The sequence below is a fragment of the Geotrypetes seraphini genome, chromosome 14 (assembly GCF_902459505.1).
Source record: "Geotrypetes seraphini chromosome 14, aGeoSer1.1, whole genome shotgun sequence".
NCBI classification, from domain to species: domain Eukaryota; kingdom Metazoa; phylum Chordata; class Amphibia; order Gymnophiona; family Dermophiidae; genus Geotrypetes; species Geotrypetes seraphini.
Genome location: NC_047097.1, coordinates 56,492,770 through 56,514,561, shown reverse-complemented (window position 1 = coordinate 56,514,561; position 21,792 = coordinate 56,492,770). Strand labels below are relative to the sequence as shown.

Here is a 21,792-nt window from a genome sequence, read left to right as displayed (position 1 = left end):
AATTTCCTGCTGGAAAAGGGGATAGAGGGGTATAGATAGAGGATTACTGCACAGGTCCTGGACCTGTTGGGCCGCCACGTGAGCGGACTGCTGGGCACGATGGACCTAAGGTCTGACCCAGCAGAGGCATTGCTTATGTTCTTATGTCATTTATTACGTTGCTGTTTATACACTTCTCCCTCCGTATTCGCGGTTTCAGCATTCGCAGTTTGGATTATTCGCGGTTTTTAGCTTCTTGGCTCCTCCCCCCCAATTATGTCAGCTTGCATAGAGAAATCGTCGATTCCAAGCATTTACAGGGAAAATCGCCGATTCCCATCACTTTCTTCACCGTGTTTTGCCTCTCCTTCAGGAACAAGCCGGGTCTCCCGCCATGTTATTCGTGGTTTCACCATATTCTCGATGGTTTTTAACAGAAAACAGCGAACAACATATGAAAAAGTTATTTGCCGTTTTTCTTTATTTGGGGTTCTGTTAATCCCCTATCACAGCGAATACGGAGGTAGAAGTGTACATGTTATTATATATTAAGGGTTCGATATTTGAAGCAATTGAAATGGCCAGGAGAGCCTCTGAGCCATTTAGAATGCTTGTCCAGGACTAACTGGGTATATTCAGTGGTACTTTTGAATAGTGCTGTTGAATATACCCTGCTAGTGCCCAAGTCGAAACGGGCTATTTTGTGGATGGTTTGGGGGCAGAGTTGGCACTCATCTGGTTAAGTGCCTGTATTCAGCACTTAACCAGGTAAATAAAACCACATAAAATGCAGTCCTATTTTTATCCTGTTTAACTTCTATGGTTAAGTTCTAAACACGGTAGGGGATAATGCTGGAGGCAGGCAAGAAAATGATGACTGTCGCTGACTGAATACTGACCCCCTAGATTTACGTATACCCCCCCACCCCCATTTAAACAGAAAATGAGAAGAAGGAAGATAAACATCAAATCACTAACCTGAGGAGAGTGGCGGCTGTAGAGAGGGCCGGAGAATGATATCTTCAACTATCAGAGAGTAAGAATTAAATCAAACAAACTTGAAGCATAATAAAAAGCTTATCGCAATGTGTTTCCCAACTGTATATTCTCAAATCAGCTTTTTGCAGATGACATACTGATCACAGGTGAAGTCCTGCACTGTATGTCTCCCAACGCCTCATAGCTATCATAAGAATATAAGAATTACCGCTGCTGGGTCAGACCAGTGGTCCATCATGCCCAGCAGTCCGCTCACGCGGCAGCCCCCAAGTCAAAGACCAGCGCCCTAACCAAGACCTGCCCTACCTGCGTATGTTCCGGTTCAGCGGGAACTCGTCTAACTTTTTCTTGAGTCCCTGAAACTTGAGTCCCCTATAACAACCTCCGGAAGAGCGTTCCAGTTTTCTACCACTCTCTGGGTGAAGAAGAACTTCCTTACGTTTGTACAGAATCTATCCCCTTTCAACTTCAGAGAGTGCCCTCTCGTTCTCCCTACCTTGGAGAGGGTGAACAACCTGTCCTTATCTACTAAGTCTATTCCCTTCAATACCTTAAATGTTTCGATCATGTCCCATATCACTACTAGTTGATGTGCTACACCTCTCTACTTCTCGCCCCTGGTGTATTGCCATTCCTATCACCAGTAACATGATTGCTATGCAGCTATTAAATAAATAATGTGCAGAGAACTTTACGTCAGAGCACTCTGGAGCCTATTTGCAACATTGCATTAGGAGATTAGTCAGTCAGTGTAATTTAGTCAGCCAGAAACAGTTCCTAGCTGGTTAAATTGCCTGTTTGGGGCTAAGCCGTCATTTTCAGAGGCACTTAACCAGGCACTGCTGCTGAAAATGGTTCATAGACAACCCTGCAAAAGACAAAGGCGCGCGCCGAAAACTGAGCGCAAGATGGAGGCGCGCGCCGAAGAAAATTACAGTTTTTAGGGGCTCCGACGGGGGGGTTTTTTGGGGAGCCCCCCCAGTTTACTTAATAGAGATCGCGCCGGCATTGTGGGGGGTTGTAACCCTCCACATTTTACTGTAAACTTAACTTTTTCCCTAAAACAGGGAAAAAGTGAAGTTTTCAGTAAAATGTGGGGAGTTACAACCCCCCACAACGCGGCGCGATCTCTATTAAGTAAAGTGAGGGGGTTCCCCCCCACGCCCCCCCTGTCGGAGCCATAAAAACTGTAATTTTCTGCGGCGCGTGCCTCCGCACTGCGCTCAATTGTCTGCGCGCGCCTTTGTCCCGGCGCGCTTTTGACCTGACACCGCTGAAAATGTCTGATTAGCATCTATTCTAACACAAAATCAGGGGTCGTGTATTTATAGAAAGTCAGTAAAGTCTTAATATGGGAAAAATAAGACTGACAAAAAATTAGCAATCTCTGGAGAGTGAACCTACATAGAATACGCTCAGAGAAGTGAAATTCTGAAGAGGGAGAGACCCCCCTCTTGGAGCAAGAGTTTACCGTCCGGTCATAGCTAAGACTGGACATCTATGGCAAAACCAGCCATTTTGGGAGTGTGCTTGGGGGTTTGGGGTGGAGTTGGCATTTGGCTGGTTAGGTGCTGCACTTGGAAACCACATAAACAGGACCGCATAAAAGTCAGCTATGTGTTAGCTAGCTTTGCAAACCTAGAAATTCAATGCTGAAGCCTGGACGTGGCCTAGCATTGAATTTCTGGCCATAACACCAGTCAGCAGCGCCACCAAATGAATGTTGACTCCCATGGAACTTCTGATAGGAGCTATTCTATAAAGGAACATTGGTACGACTTTCCTTTGAGAGCACAAGTGTAACCACTTAAATATGAGCATAATTAGGGTTACCAGATTTCGTCTCAAGACTTAAATCTTTCAGTATTTCACCAGTTTCTGAGCAGGTTTCTGAGATCCTTTTTCCTCTCATATACAACTAAACACCTTTTATTTGTTATTAGAAGCCATATGTTCTTTACAGCTTATGAATCCTTGCCAGTCACGGCAAGAGTGTGCCAATTTTGGCTGGGCCTGAGCCCAAAGTGGGCGGGCCCTTTCCCACCCTTGACTACGCCACTGGCAACTTATAAAATGCGTACCTATGGTAACTTCTACAGGATGGCTCCATTGTTCCCCCTTTTCGTTGGTTGCACAGCACAGATAACTGCCATTCTCACTGACTTTTTCAGCTTTTATCTGGAAGGGAGATTAAAAAACAAGCAGAGTTTATCCTCAATATGTAGTTTTGTGTGACAGAGTTACATCCCGAGTCTGAGGGGTCCTTTTACTGAGGCGCCTAACCGTTTTAGCGCGTGCTAAATGCTAACGCATCCATTATAGTCTATAGACACGTTAGCGCACGCTAAAACGTCTAGCGCTTTAGTAAAAGGAACCCTATGTTTGTAGGGCAGGTTGAGTCCAGTGCTGGTTTTTTTATTATTTATAATTCTGTTTCAACAAAGTAAACAAAGGATAATTTACATAACTATACTACTCATATTACAATAAGCAAATCTTACATTATTTCAAGCCCACATGTAAAGGAAAAATAGAACAAGGAAAATAGTAAAGACATAAAATATTTCTCTCACTGCTGCGGTATATCCTTCTATCAAGCCCTAAGTTCGAGTTCTTAAATCGAATTCCAGAAGCTTCTTTCTCCAATATGATTCTTTCCAATTGCAAGGGATCAAAAAAAACATACGGGTCCTTTTACTAAGGTGCGGTAGCCAAATTAGCGCACGCTAATCGCTAACGCATCCATTATATCCTATGGACGCGTTAGCGGTTAGCGTGCGCTAAAACGCTTAGCGCGCCTTTGTAAAAGAGGTAGATAATTTATACCTTGAAAAGTAACTAAACACTTAAATGGAAATTTTAGGAAAAAAAAGTGGCTCCCAAAGCCACCAAATGAGATTTCAATTCAATAAATTATTTCCTTCTTTCAAGAGTGGCCCTGGCCACATCTGGAAAAATTCTAATTTTCTGACCACAACACAATTTCTTCTTATTTTTTAAAATAAGCCTGGAGAACCACAACTTTATCACTCTCGAATACAACCACAATTTTATCACTCTCGAGGCACGCTGATTGAACTCATCTTGAGAGCTTGTTGCAGGTTTCCGGGTCACACTGCGTCAGGTAGAAACCAACGTTTCAGCCACCATGCTGTGGCTTTCTTCAGCGTATGTTCTGAAGTCTGCAGTGTGACTTTGTAAATAGTGGGTTCACTGACCTGATTGAGAGCAGGGAAGTCCACCAATTTGAATTTTGGCGGGAAAGTCAGTTGGTCAGAAATTTGAGTTTTGTTGTGAAAGAATGGAAAAGGTCTGGTAGGTTTAAAGATGTTCTCCCTGTGGAGATTGGTTAGATGTTCTCTCAGGGTTTCCACAGCTGGCAATATGCCTGTTGCAGGTTTCCAGGTCTCGCTGCGCCTTTGTCAGGTGGAAACAGACGTTTCAGCCACGTCGGGGGAGGAGGGGTGTCATCGGAGGCATGGGGGATTCGATGGGGGCATGATGGCAGTGGGAGGAGGGAGTAAACATCCCTCCCATTTCAGCTTGGGTGTCATGGGGTTGATTGATGGCGGGAGGGAGTGGGCATTCTTCTCACTGTTGGGGGCAGGGGGAAGTTAGAGGGGTTGCTTAACGGTAGCAGTGGGAGGGAGTGGGCATTCCGCCCGCTGCTGGGGGTGGGGGGAGTCGCTTGACAGCAGCAAAATTTTCTGGTAGGTCTGAGATGTCATGTCAAGCCTTACTTTCCTGTCAATGCCTGAGCCAATCAGCGCTCAGGCACTGACCAGAAAGAAAGGCTAAGATACCTGTGCTCTGCTGGAAAATTTTGCTCGCAAATATAGGATAGCAAGGTTAGGGAATCACTCAGCGATAATAGAGAATCGCCCAGAGTGCTCATTTAAATATTAATTACCTCGTTGTAATACATTTGCATGGCAGAGTTGGAGACTTCTAGGAAGCTCGGAAAAGATCACGGTAAGCTGTTTTGATAATCTGCCGCTACAATACATGAATGCTAAACCGGCTGGAACCAGTTTAGCGACCACATTAAAGTTTTGAGAATCTTCTCCTACGTCTCTAAATTTCTAACAATGGGCTAGATTTACAAACCTGCCCAGTCGGGCAGGTCCAATGAATTCAGAAAACTGCAATATGCAGATGGGGGCGATCAGAGGAACGCCCCCATCTGCCTGCCCGGATCGCTCTATAGCGATCCCAGCGGATGCACAGACCATCTGTAGATGGTCTGCGTATGCACTGGAGCTCTGGGACCGGCATAGTTGGGTTTTTTTTCCTTTTTTTTAGGAGCCCGTGGTTTGAGCCCGCTTTGGGTTAAAACCACGGGCTTGCATTGGGGCAGGCAGGCAGGTGCGATCGGGAAGGAGACGTGAAGGAGATCAGCTGGGGCTGGTGGCGAGAAGTGCAGCCCCGCTTTTAACCCACGGGTTAAAAACATGGGCTCGCAGCGGGCATGGCCGAAGAGAGCAGGGTGGCATGGCAGAGGCAAGGGAAGAAGAGAGTAGGGCAGCATGACGGAAGAGAGGAGAGCGGCAGAGAGCTGGGCGGTTTTTGGATAATTTCAGGGCTGCAGGGCTGGGATTTCAGGCAGAGAGCAGGACAGTCGGAAGGGCGGTGAGCGACTGGTCCCCACCCAGCAGTCGCTTCTTTTGATCAGTCAGCCCAGTCAGTGTTCCTGAAGTTTTCTTTTGTGAATCGCTTTCTTCCTATATTTGCATTCAATTCCCCCTCATTTGCATGCTCAGACCGGATAGGATCGGGAGTAAGGTTAGTGAACAGGAGCGGGGTCGCAAAGTGATCGCAAACCGATCGGTACACGATTGGTTTGTTTTGTGAATCTAGCCCAATGATCTTTCTGAATAAAGGGAGACCTCAACTGACCACTTTTGTCTTTGAAGTGTTTATTAGGTGTCAATTAGCAGACTTTAACCACACTTCTAAATCACACATGACAGTCAGTCCTATGCAGCTGACAGCCATGGGATCTATTTTCCGCACATGTGCAAAGAGATAAATAATTATACATGTGTGCTTTGAATTACACAAACATGACTATGCACACATGTGGAAGCACATATACAGAAATAGGAGATGCCAAATAGAATATAAATCCATGCCCACAGGCCACACGTACCAGGTCCTAATTCTAGAATGCTATTGTAATGTTTATGCTTTTCTTCACCAGTCGGGTCTCTCAAATGTCCACACAGAGTTAATAAAAACTGCACAAACACTGCAGGGAACTGCCAGCACTGAGTAACTTGTGACTGGTCTTGTGTAAAGCAAAGAAATCTCATACCAATCTAATGACAACCTTCCAGCTGTCCCGTTGGAAAGTCCCCGAATGAGCACTCAAGAGCTGTGCTAGTGGCTCTGTCAGAGGCTAGTTCCTTATTTCACTGTTGTTTTTATTGATTTCTTGGTTGTATGAAGAAAATGTGATTGAGGGGAGGGAGGGGTAAAGGAGTAAGCTCCCAAATTGGGAGTGAGGGAGAAAGAAGGAAGACCAGGGAATGGAAGGAAAGGAAAGGGAAGGAAGAGATATACCAGACACTGGAGGAGGGAGGGAAGGGAAGCAGAGGAGAGATATACCAAACCATTTGGGGAGAGGAGAGAGATGGAAGGGAAGGAGACAGAGGTGCCAGACTATGGGGTGGGGTGGGAAAGATGGAAGGAAAACAGAGGAAACAGATGCCAGAGCATGGAGGTGAGGAAGAAGGGAAGGATAGATGGAAGGGAACTTCCTTACGTTTGTACGGAATCTATCCCCTTTTAACTTTAGAGAGTGCCCTCTCGTTCTCCCTACCTTGAAGAGGGTGAACAATCTGTCTTTATCTGCTAAGTCTATTCCCTTCAGTATTTTGAATGTTTCTATCATGTCCCCTCTCAGTCTCCTCTTTTCAAGGGAGAAGAGGCCCAATTTCTCCAATCTCTCGCTGTACGGCAACTCCTCCAGCCCCTTAACCATTTTAGTCGCTCTTCTCTGGACCCTTTCAAGTAGTACCATGTCCTTCTTTTTGTATGGTGACCAGTGCTGGACGCAGTACTCCAGGTGAGGGCGCACCATGGCCCGGTACAGCGGCATGATAACCTTCTCCGATCCGTTTGTGATCCCCTTCTTTATCATTCCTAGCATTCTGTTTGCTCTTTTCGCCACCACTGCGCATTGTGCGGACGGCTTCATCGACTTGTCGATCAGAACTCCCAAGTCTCTTTCCTGGCAGACACTATCACGCTCTTGTGAATTTTAGATAAAGTACAGAGCACTTGTATTTGCAGTGAGGTCTGGTACAATAAATAAAATTCAGATTGGGTTAAGAACCCAGCCCAAAAACCATTCAGAGCGATATGTTTAATATCATCTCTGTATTCTTGGTTGGATCATTTTTCAATTTCTGATAACTGGCAGTCTACTTCAGCAAAGTAATCTGCTGTGTCCTGAATGACTACTGCTCCCCCTTTGTTCACATATTTAATAACAACCATGTCCCTTTTCAAATTATTTAAGGCCATGAATTCTTCTCTTGATAAATTAAATACAGAAAAATGGTATATCAAGACTCTAATAACAACAATAACAATGGAATAGATATTCAACTGATGGCGGTCAATGGGTTTTTTTTTTTGGTTTTTTTTTTTAAATGTTGACCGTCACCAGCTAAATTAGCTCTAGATATCCAATGCGAGGCCATGTGTGGGCACACACACTGAATATCCAGGCTAATTTGGGTTTCCCTGGCTGCTGGAGTTTATATGGGTCCAGACCAAAATTCAGCCATGTCCCTCCCCCCCAAAATAGCAGCCTTCCTCTGGACCAACTCCATCCTGTTTATATCTTTTTGAAGGTGCGGTCTCCAGAATGGTACACAATATTCTAAATGAGGTCTCATCAGAGTCCGCAGTAGAAATCTCTACCATGGCTTTTTAAAAGCCAGCATTTGTTGGTAGTGTTTAGAGCTCTACACAATGATTTTATTATTTATTTCTAAAATTTATAGACCACCTATAACTAAGTGGTCAACAATTAAAACATTCACAATAGTTCATGGACAGTACATTTACAAAAATGCATTCGAATTACATTGCAATTACATAGTAATTTAATCTTCTTAAACTAATGTCTAAGGCGCAATGAATCTACACGTTAACCATTCCCACTAAATAAAGTGCAACAACCACAGTTCAGGATTCTTATTAAATATGTCTAACAACATAATTTCAGAGAAAAGCCTCCGCAAACAGTTGCGTCTTCAACATTTTTCTAAACTGTAAACCAGGGCTGTCCAACCTTTTGACCACTGGCCGAAAAAAATGTTTCTGGGGGGCCGCACAAACCTGCAAACACTGCAGCAAGACAGAGGAGGGAGCCGGCAAGACAGTAAACACCCTGGGGCAGCAGAGGAAAACACTGCATCGTCCTCGACCGGGGCCGCACAAAATACTTCATGGGGCCGCAGGTTGAACACCCCCTGCTGTAAAAGGTCAGAACAGGTCCTCAGGATGTCAGGGAGGGAGGGAACTGAGGGAGTTCCAAAATTTTACCCCTGCCACAGACAGCATTGCCGCTCTAGATTTAGCATACTAGACAGTTTTCTCCGTCATGGAAGTTAATCTCATAGTACCCTCAGACCTTAGATTCCTCCTTGGCTGATACACCTCCCACAGAGATTGAAAGTTCAAAGGAACAGATCCATACAAGCTCTGATGCATCACTGATAACATTTTATAACAAACCCTTTGCGACACTGGGAGCCAGTGCAGCTGTTTTAACACAGGGGTAAAATTCATCAATTGCTGCAATGCCCTATTTCTAATCTTGGTCAGTCCCAAATCTAATATAATAAAATGGTAGGACGCGCATGCACACTAAAAAAATCGTGTTCCCTGATCCCGTCGCGGAAACACGATTGCGCATGCGCGGGTTTTACGTCACCGCACTCTGTTCCTCCTCCACCATGCCACGCCAGCCATGCCCGCCGCCGGCCTCGAGCTCCTGGGGGCCCCATGTCTGGCACCGGCCTCGAGCTCCTCGGGGCCGGCGGCGCGAGCCGCCCGGCCGGTGCGAGCCGCCCGGCCGGTGCTGAGGCCCCGCCTCCCGCTTCCGCCCTATACGCTCTTCAATTCCTCCAGGCAGTGGCAGACCAAACAGGACCCGTTCGGACACCAGGGTTGTACACACTCGCGGAACCCAAACTAATGTTCACAAAGAATTAATTTTTAAGTTCAGCAGACCCCAAGGTAATATTGTGGCCGAAGTTATTTTTTAAGTTCTAAGCCGCTGTGCAAACCCCCCCCAACTGGAGATCGCCGCTCTCCCCCCCTCCCTCCCCCCCCAACTGGAGATCGCCGCTCACACCCGCTCCCACTGTGCAACCCCCCCCCAACTGGAGATCGCCGCTCTCCCCCCCCTCCCCCCCCAACTGGAGATCGCCGCTCTCACCCGCTCCCACTGTGCATACCCCCCCCCCCATGGGAGGATGCGCCGCAGCAAAGTGCTGCACAGGTACTGGAGGGGGAGAGACATATCGCTTCTGCACCGGTACAAACATCCCTCCAGCGTTGGCACTCGCTGCACGTTAAACAGGCTGCTTCAGGCTTTCTCCTGCAGTTGAGTCCCTTTGCCGCGTCACTGATTACGTCACCAATGACGCAACAGAGAGCCTCAACGGCAGAAGAAAGCCAAAGCAGCGACTGCCAACGCTGGAGGGAGGTTTGATATTAAAGTCTTGCTAGGAGGGTCGCAGAGTCAGCGGGGGTTGGGCTGGGAGGGGAGAGAAGTGTCTGCCTCGGGTGCTTCAGGCAGCAGCAGCGTTTACATTTCGCTGCTGTTGCTGGCTTCAGGCCTTCCTCTCTGGCCGGTCCTGCCTACTTCCTGTTTTCATGAAGACAGGACCGGCCAGAGAGGAAGACTTGAAGTCAGCAACAGCAATGAATTGTGAATGCTGCTGCTGACCAATGAAGTAGTTAAATGAGGAAAGGGAGCAGAGGGGGAGAGAATGGCTTGGAGGGAAGGAGGAAGGTATGCCAGACCAAGGCAAAAGGAAGGAGGAGATGGAGAGAGGCCATATGGGAGAGAGAGAGAGATGGAAAGAGAAGAGAGGGCAGTGAATGGAAGGGGCAACATAGAGGGTGAACAGTATTCTAGCACCCGTTAATGTAACGGGCTTAAAGACTAGTAAAGCATATTACAATAATCTAGGCATGTCAAAATTAATGCCTGTGCCACCAAACAAAAGTTGTATGGCAGAAGCGTTGGCTTCAGCCAATAAAGTGTCCGTAGCTGCGAGTACCCACTGAAAGAGTATAATGCTCCAATTGCAGTGTCAAGGTGTCTCTATGTAACAAAATTTTATTTTATTTTTGCTCCTGGGTAATAAGTGTTCTTTCTTAATTGCCCATGCCACAAAAGTATAGAAAAAGGCTATCATTCCCATTGCATTTTCTTTTGTAACCAGGACATTTGATATTTTAAAATTTTCCTTTTCTGCAGAACATTCCAGATTAATTCCCAAGCTGAGGAAACTTAGGGGCCCTTTTACTAAGGCGCAAACATCCAGCAGATAAGTTTTGCTGTGTACGTGGACCAATTTATCAAGACAAGAGGGGAAAAGTACTCCACAGAAGCATTTGCTAAGTTGTGCAATGCATATAAGGCATATTTCAGCATGCTTTTGGGAATTAAGTCAAACCATGGGCACTAGAGAATGACATGGTGACAAAATTCATCACCGTTCCCGTCCCCATGGATAACTGCGGGAAACCATCTTCATGTCATTCTTTAAGGAGAGAGGGAAGAATCAGAGTATGAATGGCCACAACCACTGACCCTCAAGCTTTGCTCTGAAGAATGCTGGTGTAGAAGGACTGAGGTTGAAACAGACTCTACAGAATGACAGTCTCTGGTATCCAGAGCAGATATTGTGATGTCATAATGCCTCATTCCACCAGTGCCTAAGAGCCAATCACATCAGTGATGTCACAATGGCTTCATTATCCTTGGCTCCCATAAGAATCAGAGTATGAATGGCCTCAACCACTGACCCGCAAGCTTTGCTTTGAAGAATGCTGGTGTAGAAGGACCGAGGCTGAAATAGACACTAGAAAATGACATGGGATTATTTCCCAAGGTTATCCGCGGGGATGGGAACGGTGATGAATTTTGTCACCGTGTCATTGTCTAATGGGCACCTCATTTCACTTGTAAACAATGCCCAAAAAAACTCTGGAAGGTAAGACAATTTTGTTTTTACTGCCCATAAACAAAAATTGTGGAGTGTGTGGCGAAGTGGTTAAAGCTACAGCCTCAGCAACCTGGGGTTGTGGGTTCAAACCCACGCTGCTCCTTGTGACCCTGGGCAAGTCACTTAATCCCCCCCCCCCCCATTGCCCCAGTACTTTAGATAGATTGTGAGCTCGCCGGGACAGACAGGGAAAAATGCTTTAGTACCTGAATAAATTAATGTAAACCATTCTGAGCTCCCTTGGGAGAACGGTCTAGAAAATTGAATAAATAAATAAATAATGAAATTCATCATCCTAACAGAAATCTATGATCTCAGGAAAAGTTGTTACTTGATGTACTTTCATTCCACCAAATCCAACTTGAGGAGGATCATTCCAGAACCTTTTTATTTTTTTACCATGGGTTCCACATGGTGGAATAATCTTTCCCTTAGGCAGATTACTTCAGTGATGTTATTCAGGAAGAAGTTAAAAACTTATCCTTTTTAGATGGCATTTGAATAAGATGCGATACAGAAATTTTTGAGATCTATTCGATTATCTGATTTAAGTTTTATTTGTTTTTGAGTACTGTTTTGGTTTTGTTTTGTTTTTTTGCACATATGATTTTATAATGTATAGGTTATTTTCTAACCCGTTTAGATTTTTGGATAATACAGGATATAAAATTCTTAAAATAAATAAAATGAAGACAGATAAAGACCATATTGGCTATTCAGTCTTCCCATCCATGCCATCTATTGGAGTGAGCTTTGACGGAGACCTCAGTAGTTGGAACCTAGGAACAGTACCGGGCAGAGCTTTGGATTCATGCCCAGAAATAGCTAAGAAGAAAAAAAAACCCAACAAATTTTTAGATTGAATCAGGTTGGGCAGACTAGATGGACCATTCGGGTCTTTATCTGCCGTCATCTACTATGTTACTATGTATGTTACTCTCCCTTTTACTTATGCTATCTAGACATGAGGGGGGATCAAGGGTGAGAGACAAGAGAAAGCCTTGGAGCATGCTGGCCTGGGAGGTAGGGGGTTGGAGTGAGGGGAGTGATTGGAGAATTAGCTAATGGTTAGTGCAGCGGACTTTGATCCTAGGGAACTGGATTCAATTCCCACTGCCGTTCCCCATGACCCTGGGCAAGTCATCCCACACACCATTGCCCCAGGATCAATAAAAAAAAGGCCACTACAGACAGACAAAATACCTGCATTATAATATGTACAACACTGTGTATGTCTACTAGTGCTTTAGAAATGATTAGTAGTAGTAGGAACTAATTGAGAGGCCAGGAAGGGAGGGTTTGAAAACATAAAAATATCTATGTGGGCACCAGCTGAATGGCAGCCAGAACTTGCATGTCGCAGCAAGAGACTCTTGGGGAAAACTTTTGCATTTCAGGCGAGCGCAATGTGTTCCGAATTTAAATTTCCTATCCAGTAATTGTAGCACTTGTCAAAGATTTAACATGCATAGCTTATGCTGTGCCGCATTTACATTAAAGGGACATCAACAATTATGCCTGTGATTTATACATAGGTATACAGTTTTTTTGTATTACGTTCTTTTTAAAAAGTTGGGGTACGCATTATACACGAGACAATACGGTAATTGAAATGTGTATTTTCTGAGAAACACGCATGAGCATCAAATACGTAATTCACTGTTTGTCCAGCTTCTTGTTGTGAACTGCCTTGAACTGATGGTTTGGCGGTATTTAAGAATAAATTATTATTATTATTATTATAAGCGCCAGCAGCCCAACACTGAATATCCAGCGCTAATCTAGCCAGCGACACTCAGGGCTCCTTTTAACGAAGCCGCAGTAGCGGCTTTAACGCGCGCGACTTTTCATCACGCACTAACCCCTGCGCTAGCTGGAAAACTACCACCTGCTCAAGAGGAGGTGGTAGTGGCCGGCGGTAAAAGGAGCCCTCGGTGTTTCAAAAAAATGTTGTCACCCGCTGAATATCAGGGGGGTAGGTGAGATGGCGTAGCGAGGGTGAAAGGCGCCCCTTCCCTTCCCCCTACTACCGCACACGCCTGACCCTTCCCTTCCCCCGTACCTCTTTAACGTTCACGGCATGAGCAGCAGCCCCCAACCTGCTGCTCGCACCAGCGTCGGCTCTTCCTCTGATGTCGCTTCCTAGGTGCAGGTCCAGTAAGTGAAGTCAGAGGACGAGCCAACGCAGGCTGAGATTGTTGCTCGCGCCACAAACATTAAAGAAGTGTGGGGGAAGGGGGGGATGAGATGTGGATGGGTGCCGGTGCCTTTCCCAAGACCTCCCCCCCGCCCTTACTACGCCACTGGATAGGTGCCTACTTTAGTTTATAGAACAAGTTCCAAATAGGTATTTTTTTGGCTCCTAAAAAGGAAGTGCCCCTTAATAGAATTACTCTGTCCATGTCTACAAGGAACCTAGAATGGAGATTACCGTGAGTTCTGCCTTCTTCTTCCCACAGTGCAGATGGTTTCCATTGTGGTACCATTGATAGTCTGGGGCTGGTATCCCGAAGGCCAGGCATTTCAGCACCACTTGTTTCCTGGCCTTCACAGTCGCTCTTTTAGGGTTTACGGCTAAGATTGGTTCTCCTTTCCACCTCACTGGCAACAGATCTGGGGGTCAGCAGAAAGCAGAAACAGATTGCAGACAATATGCTATAAGCTTTAACAAGGAAACCACTTTTCCCTCCGAGCCACTATTCATAAAACAGTATGTTTGATATTGCCTCTGACCCTGAGCTGTGGATAATGGAATATACTCCGTGTATGTCTGATGATTTGATTTTTTTAAAACCCAGATGCAAGGGATCAAATGTTTACTCAATCTAACCATCAGTATGCATACCTGAACAAATCTTTGAAAGAATAGCTGGTCTCTTTAGCTATAAATTACAATATTATTATTAAGACTTAGCCAAAAGGAAAGATTTATAAACTATAAAGAGTTTTACCTCATGCAAAATTGTCATTTCTTTAATAAGACATTAACTATTTTTTCTGAGGCCCTCCAAGTACCTACACATCCAAAATGTGGCCCTGCAAAGGGTTTGAGTTGGAGACCACTGATCTAAACTGAGTAGGAGTCCTCCAACTGCATTGCTGCTAGCAGGGAACTGATGCTTCAATACTGTGTTTTCAATCACTAGGGACAGGCAGGTTCTCTGGCTTGCCTGTCCCTCACTATTGAAAATGTGGTAGTGAAACAGCACCCCCCCACTGGCAGGACTGTAAAGTAGAGAACTCGGCTTAGAGCAGTGGTCTCAAATCAAACACTTTGCAGGGCCACATTTTGGATTAGGGTGTGATTAGCGCAGTAGGGGCTCCTGTGCTAATGGCAAAATCCACGAATAGCCATTATTTCAAAAGATGGAAAAAGTAGCCATTTTACCCATGCAATAAAAATGGCCTAAGCGTGAGGAATGACCCATATAAGCAAGCACCAAGGCCACTTTTTGATGCAGTTTGTTAAAAGTTTCAAGTTTCATTAAAATTTGTTATACCGCCAAATGAAATTTCAAGGCGGTGTACATCCAAAAGTTAAAAAGTACATATATTTATAAATACAGAACACTAACCCCCTTTCTTTTACAAAGGTGCGTTAGCCGTTTTAGCGAGCAACTAAATTGCTTTTTAATTTATTAAATGGTGTGGCAATTGACCACGTCATTAAAAATTGATTAAAACCAATTTTTAAAATTACTAATGAAGGTTGTGTGCGGATATCTGCGAGGCACCTAACAATGCCTACGTCGAGGCGCCCTACCCCGCCTATTACCATCTACCCGAAAAGTAGGTGTGGTTGGGGGGGGGGCAGAGAATAGGCGTAGTTGACTTAGGTGCTGCTAGGTGTCTCAGTTAGGCACCAGTAAAACCTGGCCTAATTTACTAGCGCCTACCTCTAGGATGTTAGCGATGCGCACAGGAAGTGACATCAGAGGGAGAGCCGACGGGGTCGTGACTGTGAGGCGCACGTTGTTGACCTCCGTGAGCAACAACTTCAACTAGAGGTTAGGGGGAAAGGAAGGGAAGGGAGGGGGGATGTGCGGCGGGAAGGAGTGGGAGGGCGGGGGAGGGGCGCCTCTCACCCTCACTAAGCCACCGATTAAATGCCAACAAAACTAGAAAAAAACCTCACAAATTAAAGTGACAGAGATAAATGGCTCCCATAAATGCTTCATTCTGTTTTCATCACAGAGCACCCTGAAACTCAGGGAATGCTTCTAAAATCCCAGCACTTGAAATTTTCTCATATCCACAGGATATGACGCATCAGGATAAAAGTGTCGCAAGCGTCTTCCTACCTTTAGCCACGTTTTGCAGGACCTTGACCTTGACCCACTGACTGAATTTGGAGTTGTTGTGCTGGTCGTGGACCCTGCAGATGTACAATTGGGTCTCCTGTGCCACGACGAACAAGTCCGGCTGAGTGGCACCAGGAATCTGACAGCAGGGAAACTAAAGGAGACGGAAGAGCCACTGAATGCAGAATGCCAACCACACTGATTAATAACCCAACTTACCAAATGAGAGGACACACAGGGACATTAAGGACTCCTTTTGCTAAACAGTGTTAAGCCCTTTACGGGAGATTAACATGCAGAAACACACTGCTGGGCAACCCTGTTAAGGGGTTTGCCTGTTTCCGTGCATTAAACTGTACATTACTGAACTTTTCCAAATTTTTCATCCAAGGGACGTGGCATGGCTGAAGAATGGCCGTAGAAGCATAAGCCACATAGTGGGTTACACATAGTCCATTTAAAAGCCCACCTCTTTGAGAGTGCTTTCGATTCCCAACTCCTACCCTCTGTCATGTCTTCAAAGTTTTTTAAAATTTGATGAAACGCTAATCATAATTCTAAGCGTTTTACAATATAAAATATAAAAAGGGGAGGACGTTTAACATACTTATTATTGACTGGGACATATGACATAAAGTGGAAGAAATACAAATTAAAAGAAAAGGAAACAAATAAAACAAATAAGGGGGAAAAAAAAACAGAAGGATGGTGAAGAAAGCCTTGAAAGAGAGATGATATTAAAGGGATCAATTCAGTTATCAGCTAGGACGGACCCTGAGGTCATTTAGCATTCAAATGCGTCTTTAAAAAGGAAGCATTTAAGGTTTCCTTTAAATTTGTCTAAATTTTGTTCAGCCCTAATGTATGGAGGTAAAGAGTTCCAGATAGAAGGGGCTGTGATCCCTAATGAAGTAACCCCGTGAGTACTAATAAGGTGGTATGTATGTGAAGAAGGTGTTGAGATGCTGATCTTAAGATTCTCGAAGGATCAGGAGGGATGAGGATTTATGTATGAAGGCAGGTTCGCTGGTGTTTTGGATTTTGAAAGAAAGCAGAGCAATTTTATATGTTATTCGATGTCTGTCCAAGTTAGATAGTAAGCTCTTCTGAGCAGGGACTGTCTATAAATGTCAAAATGTGCAGTGCTGTGTACGCCTTTCAGTGCTATATAAGTGATAAGTAGGAGTAGTATAGCACCTTACGGTGCATGCGCAAGTCAGTGCGCACAACTGAACTGTGCGCACAACTTAACTGTTGACAAATGTACTCAGCGCCGCTAATTGGCAATTAACACCTCATAATTGACACTAATTAAACGTTACGCGCACGACTCGGAAGGTGCAATTCTATAAAAAGTATGCGCCAGTTCTAGTGCGTGAATTTGAAAAGGGGATGTAGCCAGGGGAGGGGCGTGGGTGGATCATGGGTATTCGTAAAAGTTAGGCACACAGTTACGCGTGCGCAAGTTAAGTGCAGGGATTTAGGGCTGGTTTTCCTTGGCCCTAAACCAGGGGTCTCAAAGTCCCTCCTTGAGGGCCGCAATCCAGTCGGGTTTTCAGGATTTCCCCGATGAATATGCACGAGATCTATGTGCGTGCACTGCTTTCAATGCCTATTCATTGAGGAAATCCTGAAAACCCGACTGGATTGCGGCCCTCAAGGAGGGACTTTGAGATCCCTGCGGGCCTAAATCCTTATCACATTACGCAATGCGCTGGCGTGCAGTGGGCGGGCTGAATATTATTTTGTCATCAAAGATGAACTCAAAGTGACACGATTTTATGATCGTCACAGGAGCATGAAATTAACAGCGATACTTTCAATGACTGGACTTGGAAAGACTGGACATTGAGGGACTGACGCTCCAGGTTTTCTACGCAGTGGGGGGTGTATACTCAGGCTGCAAACTGGTGTTGGATAATGAAATGTTTTGTGTTTTGTTCGAGTGGGGGAATAAGCATACACTTCCCCCTCCCCATTCGCGGTTTCGGCAATCAAGATTTCACATATTCGTGATTTTTGGGGGAGGGGGAAAAAAAGAAACCCCCCCCCCATAGTTTAGCCTTCCCCCGGCATCCCGGGCTCACCTGGTGGTCTAGCAGGCTTTTCGGGGCAGGAGCGATCTTCCTACGCTCCTGCCCCGTGTAGATCGCCAATAGGAAATGGCTGCCGTGAGCTCCCGCCGTAGTCTCGAGAAATGGCAGCCATTTCCTATTGGCGATCTGCACGGGGCAGGAGCGTAGGAAGATCGCTCCTGCCCCGAAAAGCCTGCTAGACCACCAGGTAAGGCCGGGATGCCGGGGGGGAAGGCGGGAGTGGGTCAGAGCCGGACCAGAAGATATTCGCGGTATTTCACCATTCGCAGTCCGGCTCTGCCCCTATCCCCTGCGAAACCGTTGGGGAGAAGTGTATTTAGAAAATATAAAAATATATTTATGGTACTAGTGGGAAAGATTTAATAAATAGATTTGATAAGTAATTAACGATTGGAGTTAGCTGCTTCTGGTTTTATGGTGTGATTTTATCAAAGGTACATGCACCTTGTAGAATCGTGCTAAGTTCCATTCTCGTCGGTGGCCTAAATGACTAATGCACTGTTACTATGAGAGCACTCAGGCCCAAATTCTGTAACCAGCGCCTAAAGTTAGGCACCTATTTCGGAGGCGCCCAACTAGAGAGGCGCCTATCTAAATCGAACAACAAGCTCAATTAAGCTTTTTAATCAGCACTGATCGAAACCTAGGCGCCTATCAAGAAAACACGATTCTGTAACAAGGCGCCTTTAAAAATTTAGGCGGCCTTCAAATAACTAGGCGCTATACATGTTAGGCGTGGGCGTGGCCACGTGTTAGGCGCCTTCTTACAGAATCGCTGCTCTTAAGTGTGCTTAAGCGCTAACTTTTAGTTGCGCCTAGAGCGGGCCCTATTTATTGGGCGCCTCCAAAATAGGTGCCGCTCAGCGCGATTCACTAAATAGCCCCCGATTTTCCTAGAATTGCGCTGAACAGTGCCTAATTAGGCGTCTAACTTCTGGGCGCTTCTTATAGAATTTGCCCTTCAATGCCTCTCAAATAGGAAGCGGTATGGAGCAATCACAAAATTTGGAGCACGATCCACATATTTATCCATCTACACACAGATCTACGTGTTTACTTGCAATAAAAAAAAAATTGTGGGAACACCCCTTCTTGATACAGTGTTCGTTTTGGGCTTGCCACACGTTAAAATGTGGTGTTATAGCGTGTTAAGTACAAGGGCCCCTGAGTAATGGGTGCAATAAGGGGATCTCACTAGTCTCTATTAACAGCACAGTTGGATTTCTCCAGCCTTACCTTAGCCTGCTGAAACCACTGGAACTGCAGCGATGGAGGTCCCTCAGCCCTGCAGCGTAAGGTGAGGGGATAGCCAGCAGGGACACAGGCACTCACTGGATGTTCAGTGATAAGGATTTCTGCAAATATACAAAGTACAACCATGCTAAACTCACTGTTTGTACCGAAAGGAACCACTGGATAAGCCTTCAGCAATGCAAGTGACACAAAACAGAGCTCGAGAAAGACTTGGGTTCAACACTGAACCATGAAACAGAAGCAGTTCTGGAAAATGTTGACTAAATTTGTGGGTGCAGTGGCATATTAAGGGGGGGGGAGGGACCCCGGACGCCATCTTGGTGGAGGCGCCAGCACCTGCCCTCCTCTCCGTCCCCCCACCACTCCCTGCCCCCCTCTACCACGGGCGCACCCCTTTCCTTCCTTCGTACCTTTTTAACGTTCACGGTGCGAGCAACAGCCCCCAACCTGCTGCTCGCACCAACACCGGCTCTTCCTCCGACATCACTTCCTGGACCCGGGCCTAGGAAGCGACGTCGGAGGAAGAGCCGAAGCCGGCACGAGCGGCAGGTTGGGGTTTCTACTTGCGCCGAGAATGTTAAAGAGGTACAGGGAAGGAGGGGGGTGGGGGAGGGGCTCCACTATCCCGGGTGCCTCTCACCCTCGCTGCGTCACCGTGTGAGCGAGTTGGCATTTATGCAGTTAAGTGCCGATACTCAATGCCTAACTGCATTAGGCAGCGGTCTCCAACCTTTTTCAGGTTTATTTGATATACCGCCTTATTAAAATTCAAAGCGGTTTTACATAATATAAAAACAAAGTGTAAAGAGAAGGTACGTTAAAAACAGATTACAAACAATGCCACAAACAATCAAACGCACTGACAGACATTAACGTACCGATACAAGATGGAGAAGGGCAGAAATACAATTTGCATAAAGAGAAAGAGGGGGAAAAGGAACAAAACAAAAAGGAAGGGGAACAAAATATAAATAGTCTAGAATAATGTAAGATAAGCTAACATGATTAAAATATGGCAAGGAACAGATTTCCGTTACCGTCCTTAAAAGGACTATTATACACTGAATGCATCTTTAAAAAGAAAGGCCTTCAAGTTACTTTTAAATTTATCCAGGGATGTAATTTCTCTTATATAATTTGGTGCTGAATTCCAGATGGTAGGGGCCATGACAAAAAATATGCTAGTGCGCATAGTGTTAATGTATCTTAAAGAAGGGATGCATAGCAAGTTTTGATTAGATGAACATAATGTGCGATGGAGGGTATGGCGGATAAGCAGCCTGTTAATAAAATCAGGTTGGCCGGAAGTTTTGGTCTTGTAAGTCAGGAACATTATTTTTCATGTAGAGGGCTTTAGTGTGAATATGAGAAATACCCAAGGGCCTCCAAAAGATTTCAAGCCTACAATCTGCCTTGACCTGCTTATTCAGACTGAGTATTAAACATAAGAATAGCTGCACTGGGTCAGACCAATGGTCCCCATCTAGCCCAGTATCCTGTTCCTCCAATGGCCAATCCAGGTCACAAGTACCTGGCAAAAACCCAAATAGTAACACCATTCCATGCTACTGATCACAGGGCAAGCAATGGCTTCCCCCATGTCTATCTCAATAGAACACTATGGACTTTTCCTCCAGGAACTTGTCCAAACCTTTTTTTTTTTTTTAAATCTAGTTACGTTAACTGCTCTTATCACATCTTCTGGCAACATGTTCCAAAGCTTAACTGTTCTCACTTTATTTTGGATTGTCAACAGTAGCGAATTCCATAAATGAGACACCTGAGTAACACACTTGAAGAGATTGTTTGCAGTTACTACCGTATATCATGTGGGCAAGACTAAAATTAACGCATTGTATCTGTTTTGAAATGAGATATCTGCTTGTATTGTATTGCCTTGTTTACGTTAATTTCTTCATATACTCTGCTTGGCTTGTACAGCTAGAATGTATCATGTCCTAATCAATATTTGGTTCTTTCTCTATATATTATTATTATAAATTTAATTTAAAAAATACATTAAAAAAAAAATTAACATATTGACAGGATTTGAAGAGCATTTTAGCCAACTGTTTGAGGGCCGCAATGAAAGACTTCAGGGGCTGCGCATTGGAGACCAAAGGAATAAGGCAGCCACATAAACAGAACCAAATATAACGCAGGCCTATCCTTGTGCGGTTCAGTGCCTGTATTAACCTCTTAAGGTTAGATGGCCATGAATGCCTAGATATTCAATGCCAGTGCCTGGATATTCAGTGCCAGTGCCAGCACTGAATATCCAGGAATAATGCTAGTGGTGGGCCAAAAATGGCCGACCACTGCATATTTATTCCTTAATTCATACGAGGGGCTGCTGAAAAATTCCCAGCCCAGCCAACAAAGCTGGGGCAGACTCCATCGAGGGCTATACACTTAGTCCAGCGATTTTTCCACTTTGTTAGTTCTGTATTTTTTTCTCACCTCTCCTCAGCCACTCTGCACTTCACTTCTCTCTCTCACACAACGTCACATACCATCTGTCCTCAACCATTCTTCCCTTCTCTTTCTCTCAGAGAGCTTGTTGATTTTGCTGTCTCGTTTGATTGGGAGTTATAAGATCAACAAGCTCTTCTTGCACCTCACCACATATCAATGACTGTAAAATGTCCAAAGCCCTGCCTGAGGTGAGGTAGAGCTGCTGCCTTTGTACCCAGAGGTGGTGGGATCAAATCCCAGTGCTGCTCCTTGTGACCCTGGGCAAGTCCCTTCTCTTTCCCTCCCCGCAGGTCCAGCAGAACCTACCCCCCCTTACCCCTCAGTAACAGCTCACTGTGTGCATTTAGTTCCCTGCTCAGATGCCAGTAGTGTTACAGTTAGAGATTCCCTTAGGCAGCTTTGGAGCCTATGCTAGGCCGGACGAAGTGACAA

General features: G+C 45.3%; 1 protein-coding gene across 3 annotated transcripts in view; it reads right to left on the bottom strand.

Moving 5' to 3' along the window:
- LOC117348660 (mucosa-associated lymphoid tissue lymphoma translocation protein 1-like) overlaps positions 1-21,792 on the bottom strand; it is a 103,495-nt gene that overhangs the window by 32,816 nt on the left and 48,887 nt on the right. For 2 of the 3 annotated variants that reach the window (XM_033921014.1, XM_033921015.1), the window contains 5 exons: positions 18,868-18,986; positions 15,536-15,689; positions 13,666-13,847; positions 3,060-3,156; positions 958-1,005 (listed from right to left, as the gene is read on the bottom strand). In XM_033921014.1, coding sequence (XP_033776905.1) covers positions 958-1,005; positions 3,060-3,156; positions 13,666-13,847; positions 15,536-15,689; positions 18,868-18,986 — 600 coding nt within the window. The remainder of the gene's footprint in view (positions 1-957; positions 1,006-3,059; positions 3,157-13,665; positions 13,848-15,535; positions 15,690-18,867; positions 18,987-21,792) is intronic. The other variant, XM_033921016.1, reaches the window with a different exon arrangement.